Raw genomic sequence first — 19702 nt, forward strand, 5'->3', positions numbered from 1 at the left:
TTCATTAGAAATGCAAACATTGAAAAATTATACTGGATGCTTGTAATTTTCCACCCATTCTTACATATGCTAGTCATTTTACACAAGTCATTCTTGCAATTTTGACAAAACCTCATCAGTGCTAGCCATTCAAATAATTTGATCTATATGTAGCTTATGAGTAAAAAAGAAAAAAAAAGAAAAAAAGAATTTGCAAATAAAATGTTTTCATTTGCCAGCATAAAATACATAGATTATCAAAAAATGTAAGCTAAAGCTCTTGCTCAGGCCAACAGGATGTCCTTGGATATTAAATTGTTTTAAACGTTATTAATTCAACAGTTAGGCCTCAAAATCCTCTCCCTGGTGAGGGTAAGATTTATAATGAAAGTACTGACATTGAAATAGATAAGAGTCGCACATGGAACAATTCTTCAGCTCTTAAAAACACATTCTACTCCTGTTTCAAAAATCAGTAAATCTTTTTCAGATAAAAGATGTCCCCTGTTGGTAAATCATGTTCTTTAAATAACTTTTCATTGGATTATAAGTGAAATCATTGAATCAATATGATTCAAGATCCCTGTAGACTGAACTTGGCAGAAAAATAGAAAAGGAACATCTGCATGTTGGCTTATTCCAAAAGTTGCATGCAGTATGGGTGAGATCTGAATTCTGTAGCTTGATCATTATTCCAGAGCAACATAAAGAGGGATTTATATAAAAAGTCCTGCTGTCACTTCCACATGGTGGAAATATCTGTCTGAACAGCTTTGGTCTGTGGATGGTGGATGGAAGGGTATCCCCTTACATGTGTGCTTCTGTGAGAGCACTTCACCCCCTGGAGAAAAAGCACAAACGGAGAACAGGACTCAATCCAGACCATGAGCAATGTTTGCAGACCCACTCTTACTGTGTCATGCTATAATGAGGATTGAATCTCTCATGTGGGTGTGTGAGTAAACAGCTCAGGGAGGTCTGAGTGGGCACACAATGCCCAATGCCACCCCACTTTCATCCCCAACAAGAGCCCAACATCTGCAGAGCACATGCACATCACATTCCCTATTTCAGCAAACCGTGGCAACTGTGTTAAGCCTGCAAAACACAGATGAAACTGTATCCGATGGCCTTTTTTCTTTTTCTTTTTTTGATTTAAAGGCTCAGGACGACTGAGGCTTAGTAGCCTAATAGCTAAGACTTAAGTCTCACAGTTTTCAACAGATTTTATATAAAAAATAAAATATATATTCTCTCTCTATATATATTGCATATAAACAGTAACAATATAATATTAAAATAATTTTATATACTTTTGTATATTATACTATTGATATACTGTTGTACTGTTTAGAGTCAGTAAGATTTTTTGGAAGAAATTAATAGTTTTATTCAGCAAGAATGCATTAAATTCACCAAAAGTGACAGTAAATACATTTATAATGCTGCATCATATTTCTATTTCATACAAATGTTGTCTTTTAAACTTTCTATTCATCAAATAGTCCTGAAAAATAAAGGTTTCACAGTTCTGTTAAAAAACATTGAAATCATATTGACCCCAAACTTTTGAATGGTAGTGTATGTTATGCATATATATCGCATAAATATTGAAATGATCTGTATTGTTTTAATATTTATATATGATGTAAATGCTACATTAAATATTAAAATAAATGACTTCTTATTATACATTTTTATTATTAATTATGTGAATATATCTATATATAGATAGATGATATAAATACTAAAATAGTACAAATATATAATCTATATAAATAGTAAAATAAATAAGATTTCTTATACTTTCTTATTATTAATTATGTGTTGCAATAACATCTGGAAAATAAAACACATTTAATTAAATTCAACACATTCCTATTATACAAGAAACTCCAAGACACCCATAAATTCACTTGCTTGTGGAAAACAAATAGTTGTGAATTTATTAGTGTGTTTGGACATCCCAAAGGTTCATGTATGTGACAGACCCCTCCCCCAGCTCTCATTTGTTTTTGACCCGAACAAGTGGCTTCCAGATGGGACGGTTCCAGCAAAACCCGTGTTACGTTCCAAAGCGTGTTTGAAGAGAGAGCATTGGAGCGGCTAGTGTAATTATTTAACTCTTCTCCTGCCTGGTGGAAACTGTCTTTCCACACACACTTCTTTTTGGAAATTCCCAAAGTGTGAGAAGCAAGAAGAGGGTCTTCAGATGACAAAACAAACAAACATGTTTGGGCTCATCCTAGTAAAGCATTAGGAACCTCAGAAGTAGCTCCGACTCAAATGAAAGATGAAAGAAAATCCACATTTAAATGGCATAATGGAACGGCTGGAGCTCCACTCCAAGCCTGTCTTTACAATACCATGAGTGAGACTTGGTCTTTTCGTAATTACAGAACTGGCTGTCACAGGCCTGTGCGCACACATCTGGCCAGTGCTCTATCACGTCAGTCTGTAAATGATTATATCTACTGACACTCTGGTTATAAATAAGAGTTCCCTGCTGAGTTTGAGGGAACAGTCATCTGCGGCATGTGAGGTCATCGCTGCACCCATCAATTTGCCATGTATTCCTTGGAAAATTCTTCCAGTGGTGAGGTTTGGGTGCTGCAGGCTTATGGGCCTTGATCAGGTGCTGTCGAATCTTCTGGAGACACGTGAACCCATCCATTGCAAGATGCATTGTATTAATTGCATGGAAAATGTATTGCATTTCTACTTTAGGCTGCAACAATCCTGGCAAACTTCCCTTTGGAAAATCATTGGAAAACCGATTTTCACAAACCCGAATCATTCTTTCCATATGTGATTATACCATGCAACACTCTGTGTTTCCGCACTTATTTTTTATTACCAGACAATAAAGAACAAACTGAAGCCTAGGTGATAATGAAAGGTTGAATAAAAACCTTTACATGTGTGTTCGGATGCAGAGCACAACGGTAAAGTGTGTTAGGGTTAATATCAGTTAATGTTTGGAGGAGGCGTGGATAATCGCAATTCTATGTTCTGTCTTAAGGCACAGCCGACATACAGCTGGTGATCTGCTGCCAAACTGCAATCAAGATGCCTGCTGGAGATAAATGCAGAACTGGGAGATGTAAACACATCTGGCCCGATCGCTCGCAGACAACTTGATTTTTTTCTTTTACTGTTTTTTTTTCAATTCTGTTTGGGGTCCCAAGGCACTTTAAAATTTGAGTACAGCATACTTTACATTCAGGTATCATCTTGCCTTGTCTATTTTTAATAGAAGTGAATATAATAAACATCCTTCATGAAATGTTTTGGAATGATGCACCATTTTTAAATCATTTAATTACAATATATATAATATTTAATATATAATATATATAAATATAATGTTTCTTGAGCTTATTATTATTATTATACATATATATTTGGTGGTTGAGGAGATTCCCCCTTTCATGTAAAAGCGTTTTGAGTACCCAGAAAAGCGCTATATAAATGTAACAAATTACCACCAAATAAACCAAATAAAGCGTCTACGGCTGCAGACATATAAAACCTTTAGAACCTTGTAAACAGAAAGTTATGAACTCTTGTGGGACACAGTCAAGCAAAATGAAGAAATAAAAATGTAGGGGAAAAGAATAAAGAGAAGTCGGACCAAAGGCAATGCTGTCTTGAGAAATGCACCAATCATGTGCCAATGTTTTTAAGATGATATATACTGAGATATCATACACATCTCAAATCAGTTCGACGCCGTTGTTTTGAATATACTGATGAATAGTCTACTGAAGTCACTTCAAACAGTAACATCTTCAAAATACAGCACAGCAGAGGTTGATAGGGGTGAAAAAAAATGTAGCAGTCAAATGACTGAGATAAGGCAATTCTCCAAGGACATTACTGCCAAAACTAAATCGTGGTTAAGGCATTTTTGGCCGCTGTGCAGGATTCTCCAGGCATAAATTATGGACACACAGTGTATTTTGTGATGTTATGAGCAGTATGATCTCATGCAGAGTGAGGTTTTGTGGGTCCATCCTGAGAGGAGGCTTCCAGACTTTTAAAGGAAACTAGCTTGTCTGTTCCATCTCCTCTGAGGCATGTTGTTTTTTTCTCTCTTTTAAACAAAATATTTATCACCACATTGTCTGGACTTAACCGTCGGGTTGTTGATAAATCCTGCGAGATGTCCCAGATATCCACAGTCTGGCTCACAAACAGACAGTTGGTTTTTGTAGTATTGTAACGCTTTAACTGTTTAGACTGCAAATGACCTGATGAGCACTGCAGGTGTTCGCTGTCTGGGAAGTGTGAGGTGTCCTGTAAAAGCTGTCTGTCGACCAGATTGCGGTTTGACTTTATCTAAAGAATGCCCCTGAAGCCACGCAAACCTCACAGGAAGCACATTCTCAGTTTGCCTTTGGACTGTCTGAGAGGAACTGGACAATTGTGTCTTTTAAATAAGTTTATTTTTATTAGTTTTATAATTAAAAAAAAAAGTCCACAGATAGAGCAGTGCTTTCGAAGTGTGGGAACAAGTTTCATGAACAAATTTTGCCACAGATTAAATTAGCAGTTTAAATTTATGCATCCAAAAGATTCACAAACTCAGGAATCAGTCTGCTTAATCCTTCCATGAGTTCTTAACAAACTCATTGAGTCATATGACTCGATTTAAGAATAAAAAGGGTTGATGTAAAGAGAATAAATGTGTTTCTATACCCGTATTTCATTAATTTTGTAGTCTGTCTCATTGGAGCAAGTTGGTCCCAACTGATTCATGAACAAATTAGTAGGTTTTTAAAATGATTAAAAAAACTCATAAACTGAAGAATCAGTTCTTCATCATGAATCCTTCACTGAACGAACTCTGCCAAAGCAGCTAGTGAATCAACATTTGACTCACTTGAACTGTACCTGTTATTGCTTCATTACTTCGTATAAAAAGTGTTACCGTAAACACTAAATGTATTTAGTAGTTCATAGTTCATTTTGAGTGGGTCTTATGGAAATAAGTGGGTCTCACTCAATTCATGAACTCCAATGAGTCGGTTATTTTAATGAATCATTATCAGGTTTTTAGTGATTCTCATGGAAATAATGGAGTTCCACCTAAGGACTTTTATAAAGCGGTTCTTTTAAGGAATGCTTCAGAAAGACTCGGTTTAGCGGTTTAAGACTTCAGACAAACTTTTCACTGAATGAGCTCACTGAATCAGTACAACTAATGAATCATCCTTATGACTCGCTTCCTGAACCGCAAGTCCCATGTCAATGCATCATTACTGCACTGAAAAAAGTTAACAAGAAAAACAAACCAATTTTTTCTCCTTATATTTCATTGGTGGGTCTCAAAATGGTGAAAGAGTTTGAGAACCCCTGATTTGAGAAAGAGAGGAAATGAAACATTCTGCTCAGTGCTGTTTCTTCTCCTAAAGGAAGATGATTCATGGGTCTGTGGTGAACTGAAATCTAGACGTCCCCCCTAAAAGAGTGGCCCCTGACAGCCCGAACACTGGCCGTTAACTCTGCCCCCCTTTACGAAAACACAGAAAGTAGACACATACTAGAGGAGACCTATGAGTTTAGACAAAGACAGTATCTAGAGAGGAAATACAGTACGAGGGGAGAGTTCTGCAGCTTTGATGTTTAATAGAGTCTGCATGAGGAATGTTATTAAAGCTCCCCTGCTGTCTATTACTCACTCAGAGTTAACACAATTCATGCTTCTCATTTACAAATGCACGCCTCACTTTTAACATCTTTTAATATTGCTCTTGTTTTATATCATTTGTTTTATGCACACTACTCAACATTTGAAGTGGATCAAAACCTTTCATCAAAGTTGTCCTAAAACCAAAAACCGACATGCGTTCTTGTCTTAGAACAACTTTGATGAGCCACTTCAAATGTTGACTATATTTTTTCCCACACATTTTCATTATCAACAAGTACGTCTGTGTTGATGTACATTTGACAAATAAACTTTGACAGTCTCTTCACTGTAAACATCCAGTCTAGCATTTGGAAATACGACACATAGCTATTGTCACAATACCCTGAAAATAATTCATTGGTGGAAAAGCTCCTAATTAGCAAGAGAGATTTGGAAACTAATGGCAATAAAGGATAGCAAAGCAACGCGGTCCTTTAAAGAGAATCCAAATCACTTTTAATTTGACTTTGCTGTTTACACCACATCGACCGCAGTGACACAAAGCAGATTTAATCTGTTTTGTAAAAACGTTCCAGGGAACTTATCTCCGACACACTTTCACTGACAAGCACAGCTTCAAGTGAGAAACTAGATAAATGGTGATAAGTGGCAGAGAGAGAATTTTAGCAGAGTCAAATTACCAGAGGCCCATTCCTCACACAGATAATGTGTGCTGCTTTCCAGGAGACTCACTCTGGAAACTTGTGCTTGTGAAAACCAAAACTAATGAGCACCATATACCAAACGTATTCCCCTCAATGTTTAAAAGCTACCAGAAAAGTTCAAATACTGTCCATTTAAATGTTTGGGGTCGGTTTACTGTTTTTGACAGAAGTCTCTCATGCTCACCAAGGCTGCATGTATTTGACAAAAAATTAAAAAACAAGGAAAATTGTTAAATATTATTACAATTTAAATCAGCTTTCTATTTGAATATATTTTAAAATGTAATTTATTCCTGATGCCTCTGTCCAGTCTAATCGATTTATGTCTATGCCGATTTGCTGCTCAAGAATCATTTTATTATTATCAGTGTTGAAAACAGTTGTGCTGCTTAATATTATTGTGGAAACAGTGATACATTTCTTTCTTCAGTATTCTTTGATGAATAAAAAGTTTAAACGTTATTTTGAATTATTTTTTAATTATTCAATTATTCAATTATTATTTTTTAAAAATAACATTATAAATGTCTTTGCTATAAATGTCTTTTTGATCAATTTAACATTAAAAAGTGTTTAAGAAATCATACTGAACCCAAACTTTTGAACAGCATACATAAATATAAGTAAATTGCACTATATTTTACGTTTATGTTAATATTCATAAAAATGCCTGAGACCATTAGTGCAAATGTTATTTTGGTTTCATATTTAGATATTTTCTAACTTAATACTTGTTTTTACAAAATATATTATTGGAATTAAAAATTGATTGAGGAATCGACAATATCTACAAAACTGCATATTTAATTAGTGACCTAGAAAAGCATTTCTTGATTCTCATATTTTATTACATATTTTATTTCCAGAAAATTAAATTCAACCACTACCAATGTCACATTTAACAAAAACAATATTCAACAATATTGAAACATGGTAAAAAGTTATTTGTCAGAAATATATTAAATGGCTGAAAAAGTTATACAATACGTCACACAGTAAGTTTATTATATCACCAAAAACCAGGCTTTTATATGTCTGGGTGTGACTTTCTTTACTGTTCTCAGTTTCCACTCTTGAGAATTTTTCTTTTGTCATCTAATTGCTCTTCTTTCAGTGGTCTGAGTGGAGAGCACAAAAGAGCTCTTTAGATAAATATTGCCACCCTGTGAACAGTCAGTGGAGCACAGGCAACAAAACCTGAAGGTGCCAGCACACACAAAACACAACTTAATGGGTCAGTCTGTGCCTTCTGGGTACAAAACAACTTTTTGTTGATTCTTAATTAGTATGGGAAGGATAAAAGTGATGTTGGGACTTTTTCTAACATGTCTAAATGACGACTCAAGAGCTGTTAAAAAATGCAATCAAAGTGTAAATATATTGTGCATGTTACTAAAAGCAAAGGCGGGCCTGGGTGCACTGGAATCAGAACGAGCGTTGTTTTCATTCAAATTAATGTTTTCGTTTCTCTGAAGTGGGTGATGAAACAGGCTTTGATAATCTGTGAACTCAATATGTCACAGTCGAGTGGAGACAAAGCAAGACATGCCAGCAGATGGGTAATTGAAAGCTTAAATTAAGGCTTATCAACTAATAGAGGCAACAAGATGAAGACATTTATAAAAAATGATGCCATTTATCATGAAAACAAGCCAAAGGCACAAACAGATCCAGTTGGGATGGAAAAAGCATGACTCTAAAATACAGGTTGAGGCGTACATGTGCACCAGGAACAATGACAGACAAACAGCGCTATATAATTTGTGCTTTAGACCTGCATTTTGGGTCATGTGACTTAAAAATACATCTATTTATACATCACTTTCCATTCATCTTTTAAAATCTGCTTTAATTGATAGCTTGCAATGACAAACTTTGCACCCCAGTGCTGTTTCAACAAGTTACGCAGCCCTAAGCGAAGGAAATATGTGCCGTGATCTCCATCCATCAAAATGTGCTGCTCTAAAGGCGAAGACGCCAAACGCTGACAGTGAAACATATGAATGTAATGATGCATACAGGCCTAACCTTGTCATAATAGCGAACACATGTGACCTCCTGCGAGAGCTTTTATTACCACATTGATAAAGGGAGAAAAGAACAGCCAGGAGGCAGAACTCCCACAGACTTTGTCTTATTCTGAGGAAGTATTAGAAGCAAACCAGAGCAAATAGGATACAGAGAACAAAAAATGGTGAGAACATTGAGCCAAAGGATAGAAATATTGAACGTGGTTAGCAGGTATGACTTCTGGTATGACCTTTCAGATAGCATAAGAAGAAATTGATTCATTTAAAGGGATGGTGACCCAAAAATCTAAATTCTGCTATTTACTCTCTTTCAAGTTGTTCCAAACCTGTATGACATTATTTCTTCAGCAGAACACTAAAAAAAGATATTTTTAAGAATGTTTCAGCTGTCCACAAAATGAAAGTCAGGACTTTTTCAAAGTATCTTCTTTTATGTTCTGTAGGAAAAAAGTCACGAGGGAGTGTAAATTATGATCAAATTTTCCTTTAAGTTGTATCATCTATCTGGATGTTCTAGTGCAAATCCATTGATTTAAAGCTGATATTCAGATTTACAGTGGTATTGTGCTCACCACAAAACCACCTAAATGTGAACTGCTGTGTTCTGGAGGAACTCAGGAGAGAAATAGTTGACAAAAGGAACTGTATCATATCATGCTGACCTTTTATAATCATCAAAACACATTTTCAAAAGGCACTAGTTACGGTTATACATCATGCTGTAATCCGGTATCCTAATTGCTTTGGGATCACAAACCTTTCAGATGACTACATACTATGAATGTGCATGCAATAGAAATGCAATTTTTCCACTGAACACTGTAAAATAAACAAAAACCAATCAAACAGGATTAAAACTGCTGTGATTAATATATATGCCCATGTCAGCCGAAAAGGCTTTATAACTTATTGATGACAAAAAGAAATAATCAGACCGGCCTAGCAGTCTGTTGGCAAAAGGAAGCCACTCGTGATTTCATGAGTCGATCAAGTGACCCTTTAGATTCAGTGGATTCAAACCAGCCGTCTTCAACAGCAGCCCAGCGTCTCACAGATCCTCGCACCAGAACTCTGCCCACACTGTGCGGACGGGTCAAAAATCAGACTCCTAAAATTACACAATAAAACTCATATGTCATATGATCACTCTTCCAATAATGCTCCACTATAAAAAGCACAGATTACTGGAAAATAACTATAAAATGCAAGTGAAGGAAAAAGAAAACAAAGCATATAACAATGAAAATAATGGCTGTCTGGAATATTAAAAGAACAAAACACTGTACTCACTGTATAATGTATCAAATATACTTACACAGTATCATTATGCTCACAGCAGTGCTTATTTCTTCTTTCCTCCTAATGACATATTTTCAGTTTTTTTTTTCTGTGCCTCATTGAACAAAAAACATACCTTTATGTTAGCAAGATGGGGCTCTATAATGAGGATCTATGATGTGTAAGTCTATATGTCTATGACATATAATATATCTATCTATATATATATATATATATATATATATACAGTATGTATACACACACATACACACATATATAAATATATATATCACATCTTATAATTCTTTCAGTGAGCTATGACTATGAGCTGAGGAGTCTTTACCTCGGTCATGGCATCATCAATTTGCTTCAGCTCCTCATAATGGTCCCGTGAGTCTCTGAGAGGCTGCACCATAATCTCTTCAATCTGAGGGAAGAGCTGAGAGGAAAAACATGACATGATTTGAAACATCATGAAATGAGCAAATGATGACAGAATTTGCATTTTGGGTGAACTATTACTATACTGTTTGACTATTTCACCTACCTTCATGACAGTTTCAAACATGGGGATGAGAACAAATTTAATGAAGCCAATCTGGGCTGTGGGCTTGGTGACTTTGTCTCTGTCCATAAAGGGTGCCACAGGAAGCCCCTCAGATTTCTCTCTATCACTCTGAACAAAGACAAGACAGCGTAAACAAACCCACCTGTCACTGTAGAGCAATTATAACACAAGATGTAGAGTCAGCAAACCTGTATGAAATATTCCTCCAGCAGACAGTCCACCCACGGCTCTGCCACCTCTGTAGGCCGGACCTCATTGGAAATGTCACAGCATTTGATAAGAACCATCTTCAGCTGAACACATGAGAAGACGACAAATTCTTACTTGTCTTACTGTCAACAAATCTGTACCAGTCAAATTCATGCCATATACTGCTGAAAAAAACCTTTTTGCTGGTTATAGCTAGTTTAAGATGTGGTTTTGGCAGAAAGGGTATAATGATACCTACGCAAGTCACATGCTCCTCATTGGTGAAGTCAAAATTGTCCACTTTATGCTTGAACGAGTCTAAAATCTCGCCATGCCGGGCCATGTCCGTGGCCAAAATGAGTGTGATGATAGCCTGCCAATACATTGTCATAATAAAAACATACCTACAAATTGTAAGAACATTTACTGCAAAAAAATAACTTTGTGGCCATTCACACAGAATGATTTTGCTTTCTACCACTCTCAATTTTATATGTGCTAGACGGAAGTATTTTTGATGGTTGCGCTTACATCTTTTTCAGCATCTAGTGTAAGGATGTTGCAATATACTGATTTTGACAATAAACATGATATTTAAAAAAATTAATATTGATCTCACGTTAGTACCACACATGCAATAATAGCATAAATAACCCAGCGCCAATATCTTGCTGACACGCCAACATAGTAGGTGGCGGTACTGTACCTTAACACTACCTGTCATAAATTAAAGGGAAAAAAGACAACGACAGTACAAAGCTACTACTGCTCATGTTGGAGAATATGAAATTTGAAATTAGGTTTCACACCTAGAATAAAATATATCCACCAATATGGGAATTCTTTTGATTCTGTAAAAAAATGGGCTGTTAAACATCAGAGTCTGCGGGAAGCACAGATCAATAGGAAGTTGTTTTTTGTATGCTTATATACAGTTATGGTTAAAATATTTCTCTCAGCCTCCCTACACTCATATTTTGAGTGTGATTTACTGGCCAAATAAAAGAGAACACAAAATAAACAAAGTTAAAGATGAATTTGACTGAAAGCATTATTTATTAAAAAAATTAATTCTATTGATATAATAATATTGCAATTGTGAATTCTGTTGGCCACGATAATCATGCACTCTCAGAAAAAAATGCATTCTGTGTGAACGGCCCCTTAAATTTCTTAAACAAGAGTTGGTATTTTGTGTTATACCTGTCGGATCTGTTTAAAGGCCTCTGGGTCCACATTTGCAAATACATTACACTCCGGCAGTGAGAGTATCTGGAATGCCACAGCGCAGTGGTGATTCTCCAAGGGTGAAATGTCATTGTAGCGCACTGCCAACTCAGTACGAGCATTGATTTGGTACCTGCATATATACAGCACTACATTATCTCGTCATATGTCATGGGAATGATTACTAAGATAAACGGTGCAGATATAAGGCTGTAAAATTGTCATCACGAACGTGTAGGAAAATACCTGGGTACACCTGTATGTTTTTATGAGAACTGACTCGAGAGCATAATTACACAGAGGGGAAGATCTTACGTGTTGTTGTATCCAGGGTGGTCTAAGTCGTGACACACGGCAGCAGTCATTAAAATGCCCAGATCTGTCAGAGTGAGCTTTTCCTGTAGGCCACACACACAGGTTTCCACTTTTACTCTTCCACAGTAATTGCTGTGCTAATTGCTACGTACGTAAGAGTTCTCACCTGAAGGTTGCAGAGGTGGATCATGCCATACATCATCTGACTCACGCAGAAACAATGGCGGAAATTATGGAACGGGTTGATGCGGTAATTTTCCTGAATGCCCAGCTGAGAACATATAAAAAGAATCAGAATCAGAGCTGTTAACCTGGAAAATTCAGCACCCTTTCATTTTTACAATTATACTAATTTTCTTACCAGCCAGCGTTTGAGAGTAATCGGGTTCATGTTAAACTCCTTCACAAGGCCTAAGTCATGGTACATGTACTCAAGGCAGCTCAGCATCTGATAAACAGGAAATCATAAAATTAGCATGTGTGCATGATTTCATCTCTAAATGTATTGAATATTTCACTGAGTCAGACTCACTTCATTGTGCTCCCAGTGCCAAACATCAAAGGTTGGTTTCTTCAGCGCTTCAATGGTCTCCTGAGAAAGTGTGTACTGAGGAAATCAAGATTAAGAGAGATTAATACCACATAGAGACAAGATGTTCTGCCGCAGGGCCCATAATTCAATCAAAGCGTGTCATAAAACTTTAAAGCACCTTTGGGTAGCTGGGGACGTCACGTCTAGGAGTTAATTTCTTTCCATCGTCTGAGAAATTGTATTTGCATGGACAATTCACTCTAAAAGGAGAGTGGTTGATTAGTCATTTACAGTGCCCTCCAAAAGTATTGGAACAGTAAGGCCAATTCCTTTATTTTTGCTGTAGACTGAAAACATTTGGGTTTGACATCAAAAGATGAATATGAGATGAGAGATGAACATTTCAGCTTTTATTTACAGGTATTTTCATCTGGATCTGATACACAACTTAGAAGATAGCACCTTTTGTTTGAACCCACCCATTTTTCATGTTACCAAAAGTATTGGAGCAGATAGAATTAACATAGATTAAAGTGAAAAAGACTTCATATTTAGTTACAAATCCTTTGCTTTCAATAACTGCATCAAGCCTGTGACCCACTGACATCACCAAACTTTTGCATTATTCTTTCGTGATGCTTTTCCAGGCTTTCCCCGCAGCCTCTTTCAGTTTTGGGGGGTTACTCCCTTCAGTCTCTTCTTTAACAGGTAAAATACATACTCTACAGGGTTTAAGTGTGGAGATTGACTTGGCCAGTCTAAAACCTTCCACTTCTTGCCCCTGATGAACTCCTTTGTTGTTTTGGCACTATGTTTTGGGTCATTATCTTGCTGCATGATGAAGGATCTCCCAATCAGTTTGGTTGCATCTTTCTGTAAATTGTCAGACACAATATTTCTGTAGACTTCTGAGTTAATTTTGCTGCTGCCATCATGTGTTACATCATTAATGAAGATTAATGAGCCTGTCCCAGAAGAAGCGATGAAAGCCCAAGCCATTACATTACTTGTGTAATGTGTACTATAATGTACACCTGTGTACAATGTGTTTCAGATGAGCTTGTATGTTTGGGATCATGAGCAGATCCTTTCTTTCTCCAAACGTTAGCGTTTCCATCACTTTGGTCCATAAAATCAGTCCATAACACCTTGTCCCAGAATTTTTTTCTGTGAACAGTAGATTGTGATGCCTTCACTCCTGCCCTCTGGAGGTTGTTGCTGATGTCACTAACAGTTGTTTTAGGGTCTTTCTTTACAGCTGTCACAATGTTTCTGTCATCAACTGCAGATGTTTTCCTTGATCTACCCGTTTGAGGTGTGTTACTTAGTACACCAGTGTTTTCTTTCTTCCTCAGGAGATTCCAAATGGTTGTACTTGCTATTGCCAGTGTTTGTGCAATGGTTTGATTGATTTTTCATCTTCTCTCAGCTTCACAATTGCTCGTTTTTCACCCATAGACACCTCTCTGGTTTTCATGTTGATTACACGTCTAACTAACTATAAATGCAGTCTGCTTGGATCTGAAACTGAGCGCAGACATTCAGTGCTATTTATTGTTTGAATAATCTATTAATAGGACACACAAGGGCAACAAAACACAGCTGTCAGTCACATGTTCCAATACTTTTGGTAACATGAAAAATGGGTGGGTTCAAACAAAAGGTGCTATCTTCTAAGTTGTGTAGCAGATCTAGATGAAAATACCTGTAAATAAAAGCTGAAATGTTAATCTCTCATCTCATATTCATCTTTTGATGTCAAACCCAAATGTTTTCAGTCTACAGCAAAAATAAAGGAATTGGCCTTACTGTTCCAATACTTTTGGAGGGCACTGTAGATACATTTGTGTTTCTTTTTTGAAAAAGAGCCCCTCCAGATGGATAAAAAGATAGATCGTCACGCTTGCGTTGACCTTACTAGAAGATATTTTCTTTCACTTACCTTCCTCCTGCTCTGCATGTCATCTCATCTCTTAGCTTCTTCAAATCGTTTTTGCACTTTTCGATCTCCACGACCTTTAACCCCTCCACTGCATAGAAAATCACCATAGTAAGAAGAGTGGTTATCACTTGTCTGTGCTGTTGCTAGGGTGGCATGAGCCAAAAGAGTCTAGTCTTTATGATATTTGGGTCCCTAGATATGGTGCAGGGTTGTCCTCAGGATCTTAAACAGAAGCTTGAAGGCTTACATAAGCAATATCAAACCTCTCCTCAACAAGCCATAATTGACACTTTGCCAGGAGTTTGATTGACAGGCGATCTGACCAATCATAATGCTGAATCTGCCATTTTTCCGACAGGAGAGTAGATTAACGTCGGTGGACCTGAACTTGAAAAATGGTGTGTATTGACGTCTTTCTGAGATTGAAACAAGAAACCTTCTGATGTTCATTCATGTTTATTTCATGCAATAACTAGTAAAGAGTAAGAGATGATCAGTTCACATGCTGCTTGAACTGAAAATCTGTTTAGATTCATGTGAGTCTTGTAGTGAACTTAAGATTTAAATCTGAGCAACAATCAAACCAGATAACAAGAGGAAAGTAGTCAAACAGCAACACTTTCATTACATACGTTCTACTCTCTTCTCCAGCATTGCCAGTCTGTTGGTCACTTCCGTTTTTAGTTCGTTGATCCTGAATGCTCTGTGGAGTGAAGGAATTTTTTTTTTTTCCTGGTTTTAGTACAAAAACATTATGGTGATAAAGATTCATCTTCAGTCCATGAGAAAATAAACATGTCCATTACCTGCTGAACTGCTCTGCTACCTGTGAGAGCACATTCTGAAACATATCTTCCTTTTCTGTGGAGTTTAAATACACAGGCTATAAATCAGGGCAGAACACCTCTTAGCTTTAAATTATAATGAGCAAATGTGAATCTAGGGTACTAAAGGTCATAAGTGAATCAAACACTGTAAACAAAATGATGCATGTTACCTCCCAGCTGGCTGGTAGACAAAGGAATGACTTTGTACAGGGAACTACAAAATGGGACAAAAAGGGATCATTAACTGACAGATTAAACTGAAAATGAACATAATTGCTCATACAAACAACAAGGGCCAGGCTGCGTTTTACTTGGGGGTGTTGGTGGGCATCGTGGGATCAATGGACACAAGTGCACCTTCAGGGTCCACCATCATTATAGCAGTGTTCCTATTGACAGAAGAAATACAAAGTTGACAAATTTATTATGTCTGGCACGGAATGTGTTGTACACTACAGAGAACTTCACTCTCAACCACTGCAGTTTTGCAAAATGGATTGATGTGTTGATTAGTGCTGATATCAGTGATATAGAGACCTAGGGATGTTGGAGGAGGAACACAGCAGTTCTTTGATATCACATGGGCTGCAGTGACGACTGAAAAGCACCTGAGCAGGACAAATAAGGGTGTGTTAGTTGTATTATGGGTATATTTGTCGTCATACTTGTACTACAAAGAGAAAACAATACGCTCATGCTACTGTGCTATTAATACGGCAATGCAATTCAAACACATATCTTGAGATAAGTATCTTGAAATGTCATTGAAAATATTGGGGGATTTTAAAGAAGTGGTAGATCAGCTTTTTCGAAGGCCTAATTTGTGTTTATAAGGTGCAGTGATAAATGAATGATTTTTATTCCACCAGAAAAATCCCTTTTATTATCTCAATGTTGCTCCTAAGAAGAAATGAGATTAAATAGAGACTTTGGCTTAAGTTTCACACTTTACGCAGATCTATATATTCATAGTATCATCTCATTTATCTGTTTTTAATTTTAGCAGAAACATGAGACAAAGTTAATGGTCTAAAACTTCATTCAGAACTGAGCACTAAATCAGCATATAATTTTTTTTTCTGAATGATCATGTGACACTGAATACTGGAGTAACGCCATCAGGAATAAATAATTAAAATATACTAAAACAGAAAAGAGTTATTATAAATTTTTATAATATTTCACAACATTACTGTCTTTCCTATATTTTTGATCAAATTAATGCTGCCTTGGTGAGCATATGACACTTCTTCCAAAACCATTTAAAAATCTTATAGACCCCAAACTTTTGAAGAGTAATATACAACCCGAATTCCGGAAATGTTGGGACAGTTTTTAAATTTGAATAAAATGAAAACTAAAAGAATTTCAAAACACATGAGCCAATATTTTATTCACAATAGAACATAGATAACATAACAAATGTTTAAACTGAGAAATGTTGCAATTATATGCACAAAATGAGCTCATTTCAAATTTGATGCCTGTTACAGGTCTCAAAATAGTTGGGACGGGGGCATGTTTATCATGGTGTAGCATCTCCTCTTCTTTTCAAAACAGTTTGAAGACGTCTGGGCATCGAGGTTTCTGGAGTTTTGGTGTTGGAATTTGGTCCCATTCTTGGCCTGATATAGGCTTCCAGCTGCTAAAGAGTTCGTGGTCATCTTTGACGTATGCAAGCTACACATACCGTATGCACTTATGCAACCCCATATACCATCAGAGATGCTGGCTTTTGAACTGAACGCTGACAACATGCTGGAAGGTCTCCCTCCTCTGTAGCCCGGAGCCTCTTTAGTTAGCATCTTTACTTGGAAATCAAGGCGTCCGTGATTTCAAACAAGAATGTCAAAATTGGACTCGGCCATAAAACACGTTTCCACTTTTAAACAGTACATTTTAAATGAGCCTTGGCCCACAGGACACAACGGCGCTTCTGGACCATGTTCACATATGGCTTCCTTTTTGCATGATAGAGCTTTAGTTGGCATCTGCAGATGGCACGGCAGATTGTGTTTACCGACAGTGGTTTCTGGAAGTATTCCTGGGCCCATTTAGTAATGTCAATGACAGAATCATGCCGATGAGTGATGCAGTATCATCTTAGGGCCCGAAGACCATGGGCATCCAACAAAGGTCTTCGGCTTTGTCCCTTACGCATAGAGATTTCTCCAGTTTCTCTGAATTTTTTGATGATGTTATGCACTGTAGATGATGAGATTTGAAAAGCCCTTGAAATTTGACGTTGAGGAACGTTGTTTTTAAAATATTCCACAATCTTTTTACACACTCTTTCACAGATTGGAGAGCCTCTGCCCATCTTTACTTCTGAGAAACTCTGCCTCTCTAAGGCTGTGTCCAAATTCAGGGTCTGCATCCTTCGGAGTACTCATTTGAAGGATGTTACGTCACAGCGCCGCGACGAAGGCTGTCCAAATTCGTAGGATCCTTCAAATGCGGCCCACAAATACGTCCTCCTTTTCCCCGAATTGGAAGGATGGGTGTGGTGGATCCTTTCCCGTCCTACCTATCCCATAATTCTTTTCGGCAGAGCGTAATGGCGGACGAAGCAAGCGGTAGCGGAGTGGGAGAGGAGTTTCTCTGACAAAACAAGCTAAAGTTTATGCTTCGGCTCAATGAATTTGTAGGAGAAATTAGTAGAATACTTAAAAACAAATAAAAATAGGCTATAATGGCTTACCTGGATGTGACTGTCTTGTAGTCTGATATAAAAAACTCTCCGACAACGAGCAAAGAAAGTATTTAATTTATTTAATTGCTTTATTTCTTCCAAAAGAATTAAAATGAGGAGAATAACTCTTTGTTTGTCCATTTTCCCGCTTCTTGCTTGGCGCTGTCACGGTTGCTAGGCGACAGGATATGAGCAACGGGTAAGGGAGGGAACTGAAAGAAGGGTAGGCTGTCCAAATTCACAAACACCGACTTCCGGGTTTTGCGGACGTCGGAGGATCCCTCCTCCTTCAACCGGGTAGGAAGGATCCTAAGGAGGATGCAGACCCTGAATTTGGACACAGCCTAAGACATCCCTTTTATAGCTAATCATGTTACAGACCTGATGTCAATTAACTTAATTAGTTGCTAGATGTTCTCCCAGCTGAATCTTTTCAAAATTTCTTGCATTTCCAGCCCTTTGTTGCCCCCGTGCCAACTTTTTTGAGACCTGTAGCAGGCATCAAATTTGAAATGAGCTCATTTAGTGGATAAAAGTGTAAAATTTCTCAATTTAAACATTTGTTATGTTCTCTGTGTTCTATAGTGAATAAAATAATGGCTGATTTGATTTGAAAGTCTTTCAGTTTTCATTTTATTCAAATTTAAAAAACGTCCCAACATTTCCGGAATTTGGGTTGTAAATAAATATAGTGTAAATCTTACATTTACAATAGATATATATGTTAGAACTCATATTTTCAATTAAATTCGTTTATTATTTAAAAACATTTAAATAGAGAATAACAAAGGTGAAAGAGGCAGCTGTGGTAGACAGGTTCAGATCACCAATCGATCCTGTACTACAGTAAACATATGCCACACTCAATGCTCTCAATGTCTACTTGGCTCTGAGCTCTTAAGAAGTTGTGCACGCTTCAAGATGAATTGCTGAAACTGACACATGTATTTCTAATCCATCAAAGATTATAATATGCAGATAATGAGTATGATTGAGCATCTGTAAGATCTGTATGTAGAACAACATTCTGTAAAATGGACTTAAACACAATTATTAATAGTTCTTTAGCCATTCTCTAGGAAACAACAGGAGAAAACAATGTGTCAAGTGTCACAAGCATGCAATGTCAGTCACACCTGTGGAACAGGCCACCTTCATTTTTTTTTAACCTGTGCTGATCTCCTAGCACTCCTCTTGACAGATTTACTAGTGCCATGACAAACTGCTTAGTATCTGGTTTATTGGCTTTGATTCCGCATTTCAGGACTTAAATATTTGTAATGAACTGCTGTATCAACCAGGACCATATTTAGCCATTTTGTTTGTCAATGGATAATAATTCTGCTTCAGTATTTTTCCTAAAATGCATTCATTTAATTTAAGCAATTGTGTGTGTGCATTTAATTCAACTCATTAAATTGTCAGGATTATATTGGCCATCAGCCACCCTGCATTCTAGTTATTGGTCAACCACCAATAGTACTTCATGATCGCAAGATAACCAGCTTGTGAGTTTAAATCCAGGTAAACATACACTAAAATGAGACACTCACCTTCTGCACTTTACCATCTACATCCAAATAGATGGTTTTGGGAGCATAGGAGGAGGACCCAGACCCCATGCTGACAGGATGAACTAGTAAGCCACTTGTCCTGGTACCCCTATCCAGGAGCAGATCCACCAAAACCAGATCTCAAAAGGCCCACCACAAAATGTTCTCTGCAAAACAAGAAATAAAGAAAGAATTTTAAGTACAAGTCTT

The 19702-nt window shown here is 37.0% G+C and overlaps 1 protein-coding gene across 1 annotated transcript; it reads right to left on the reverse strand.

Moving 5' to 3' along the window:
* Positions 1 to 9684: 9684 nt before the first annotated feature.
* On the reverse strand, positions 9685 to 19561 carry LOC306853845 (high affinity cGMP-specific 3',5'-cyclic phosphodiesterase 9A-like; the record flags this gene model as incomplete). The annotated part of the gene is made up of 18 exons (XM_079391496.1): positions 9685 to 9762; positions 9991 to 10086; positions 10195 to 10323; positions 10404 to 10508; positions 10664 to 10777; positions 11608 to 11764; positions 11947 to 12029; positions 12113 to 12217; positions 12308 to 12394; positions 12479 to 12553; positions 12657 to 12738; positions 14421 to 14508; positions 15053 to 15123; positions 15227 to 15281; positions 15418 to 15461; positions 15559 to 15636; positions 15785 to 15855; positions 19493 to 19561. 18 exons carry the CDS (start codon positions 19559 to 19561, stop codon positions 9712 to 9714), a joined length of 1560 nt encoding a protein of 519 aa, XP_079247622.1. The 3' UTR covers positions 9685 to 9711.
* Between the last annotated feature and the right edge of the window lie 141 nt (positions 19562 to 19702).

This window comes from Barbus barbus (assembly GCF_936440315.1).
Source record: "Barbus barbus genome assembly, chromosome: 34".
Lineage (NCBI taxonomy): Eukaryota > Metazoa > Chordata > Actinopteri > Cypriniformes > Cyprinidae > Barbus > Barbus barbus.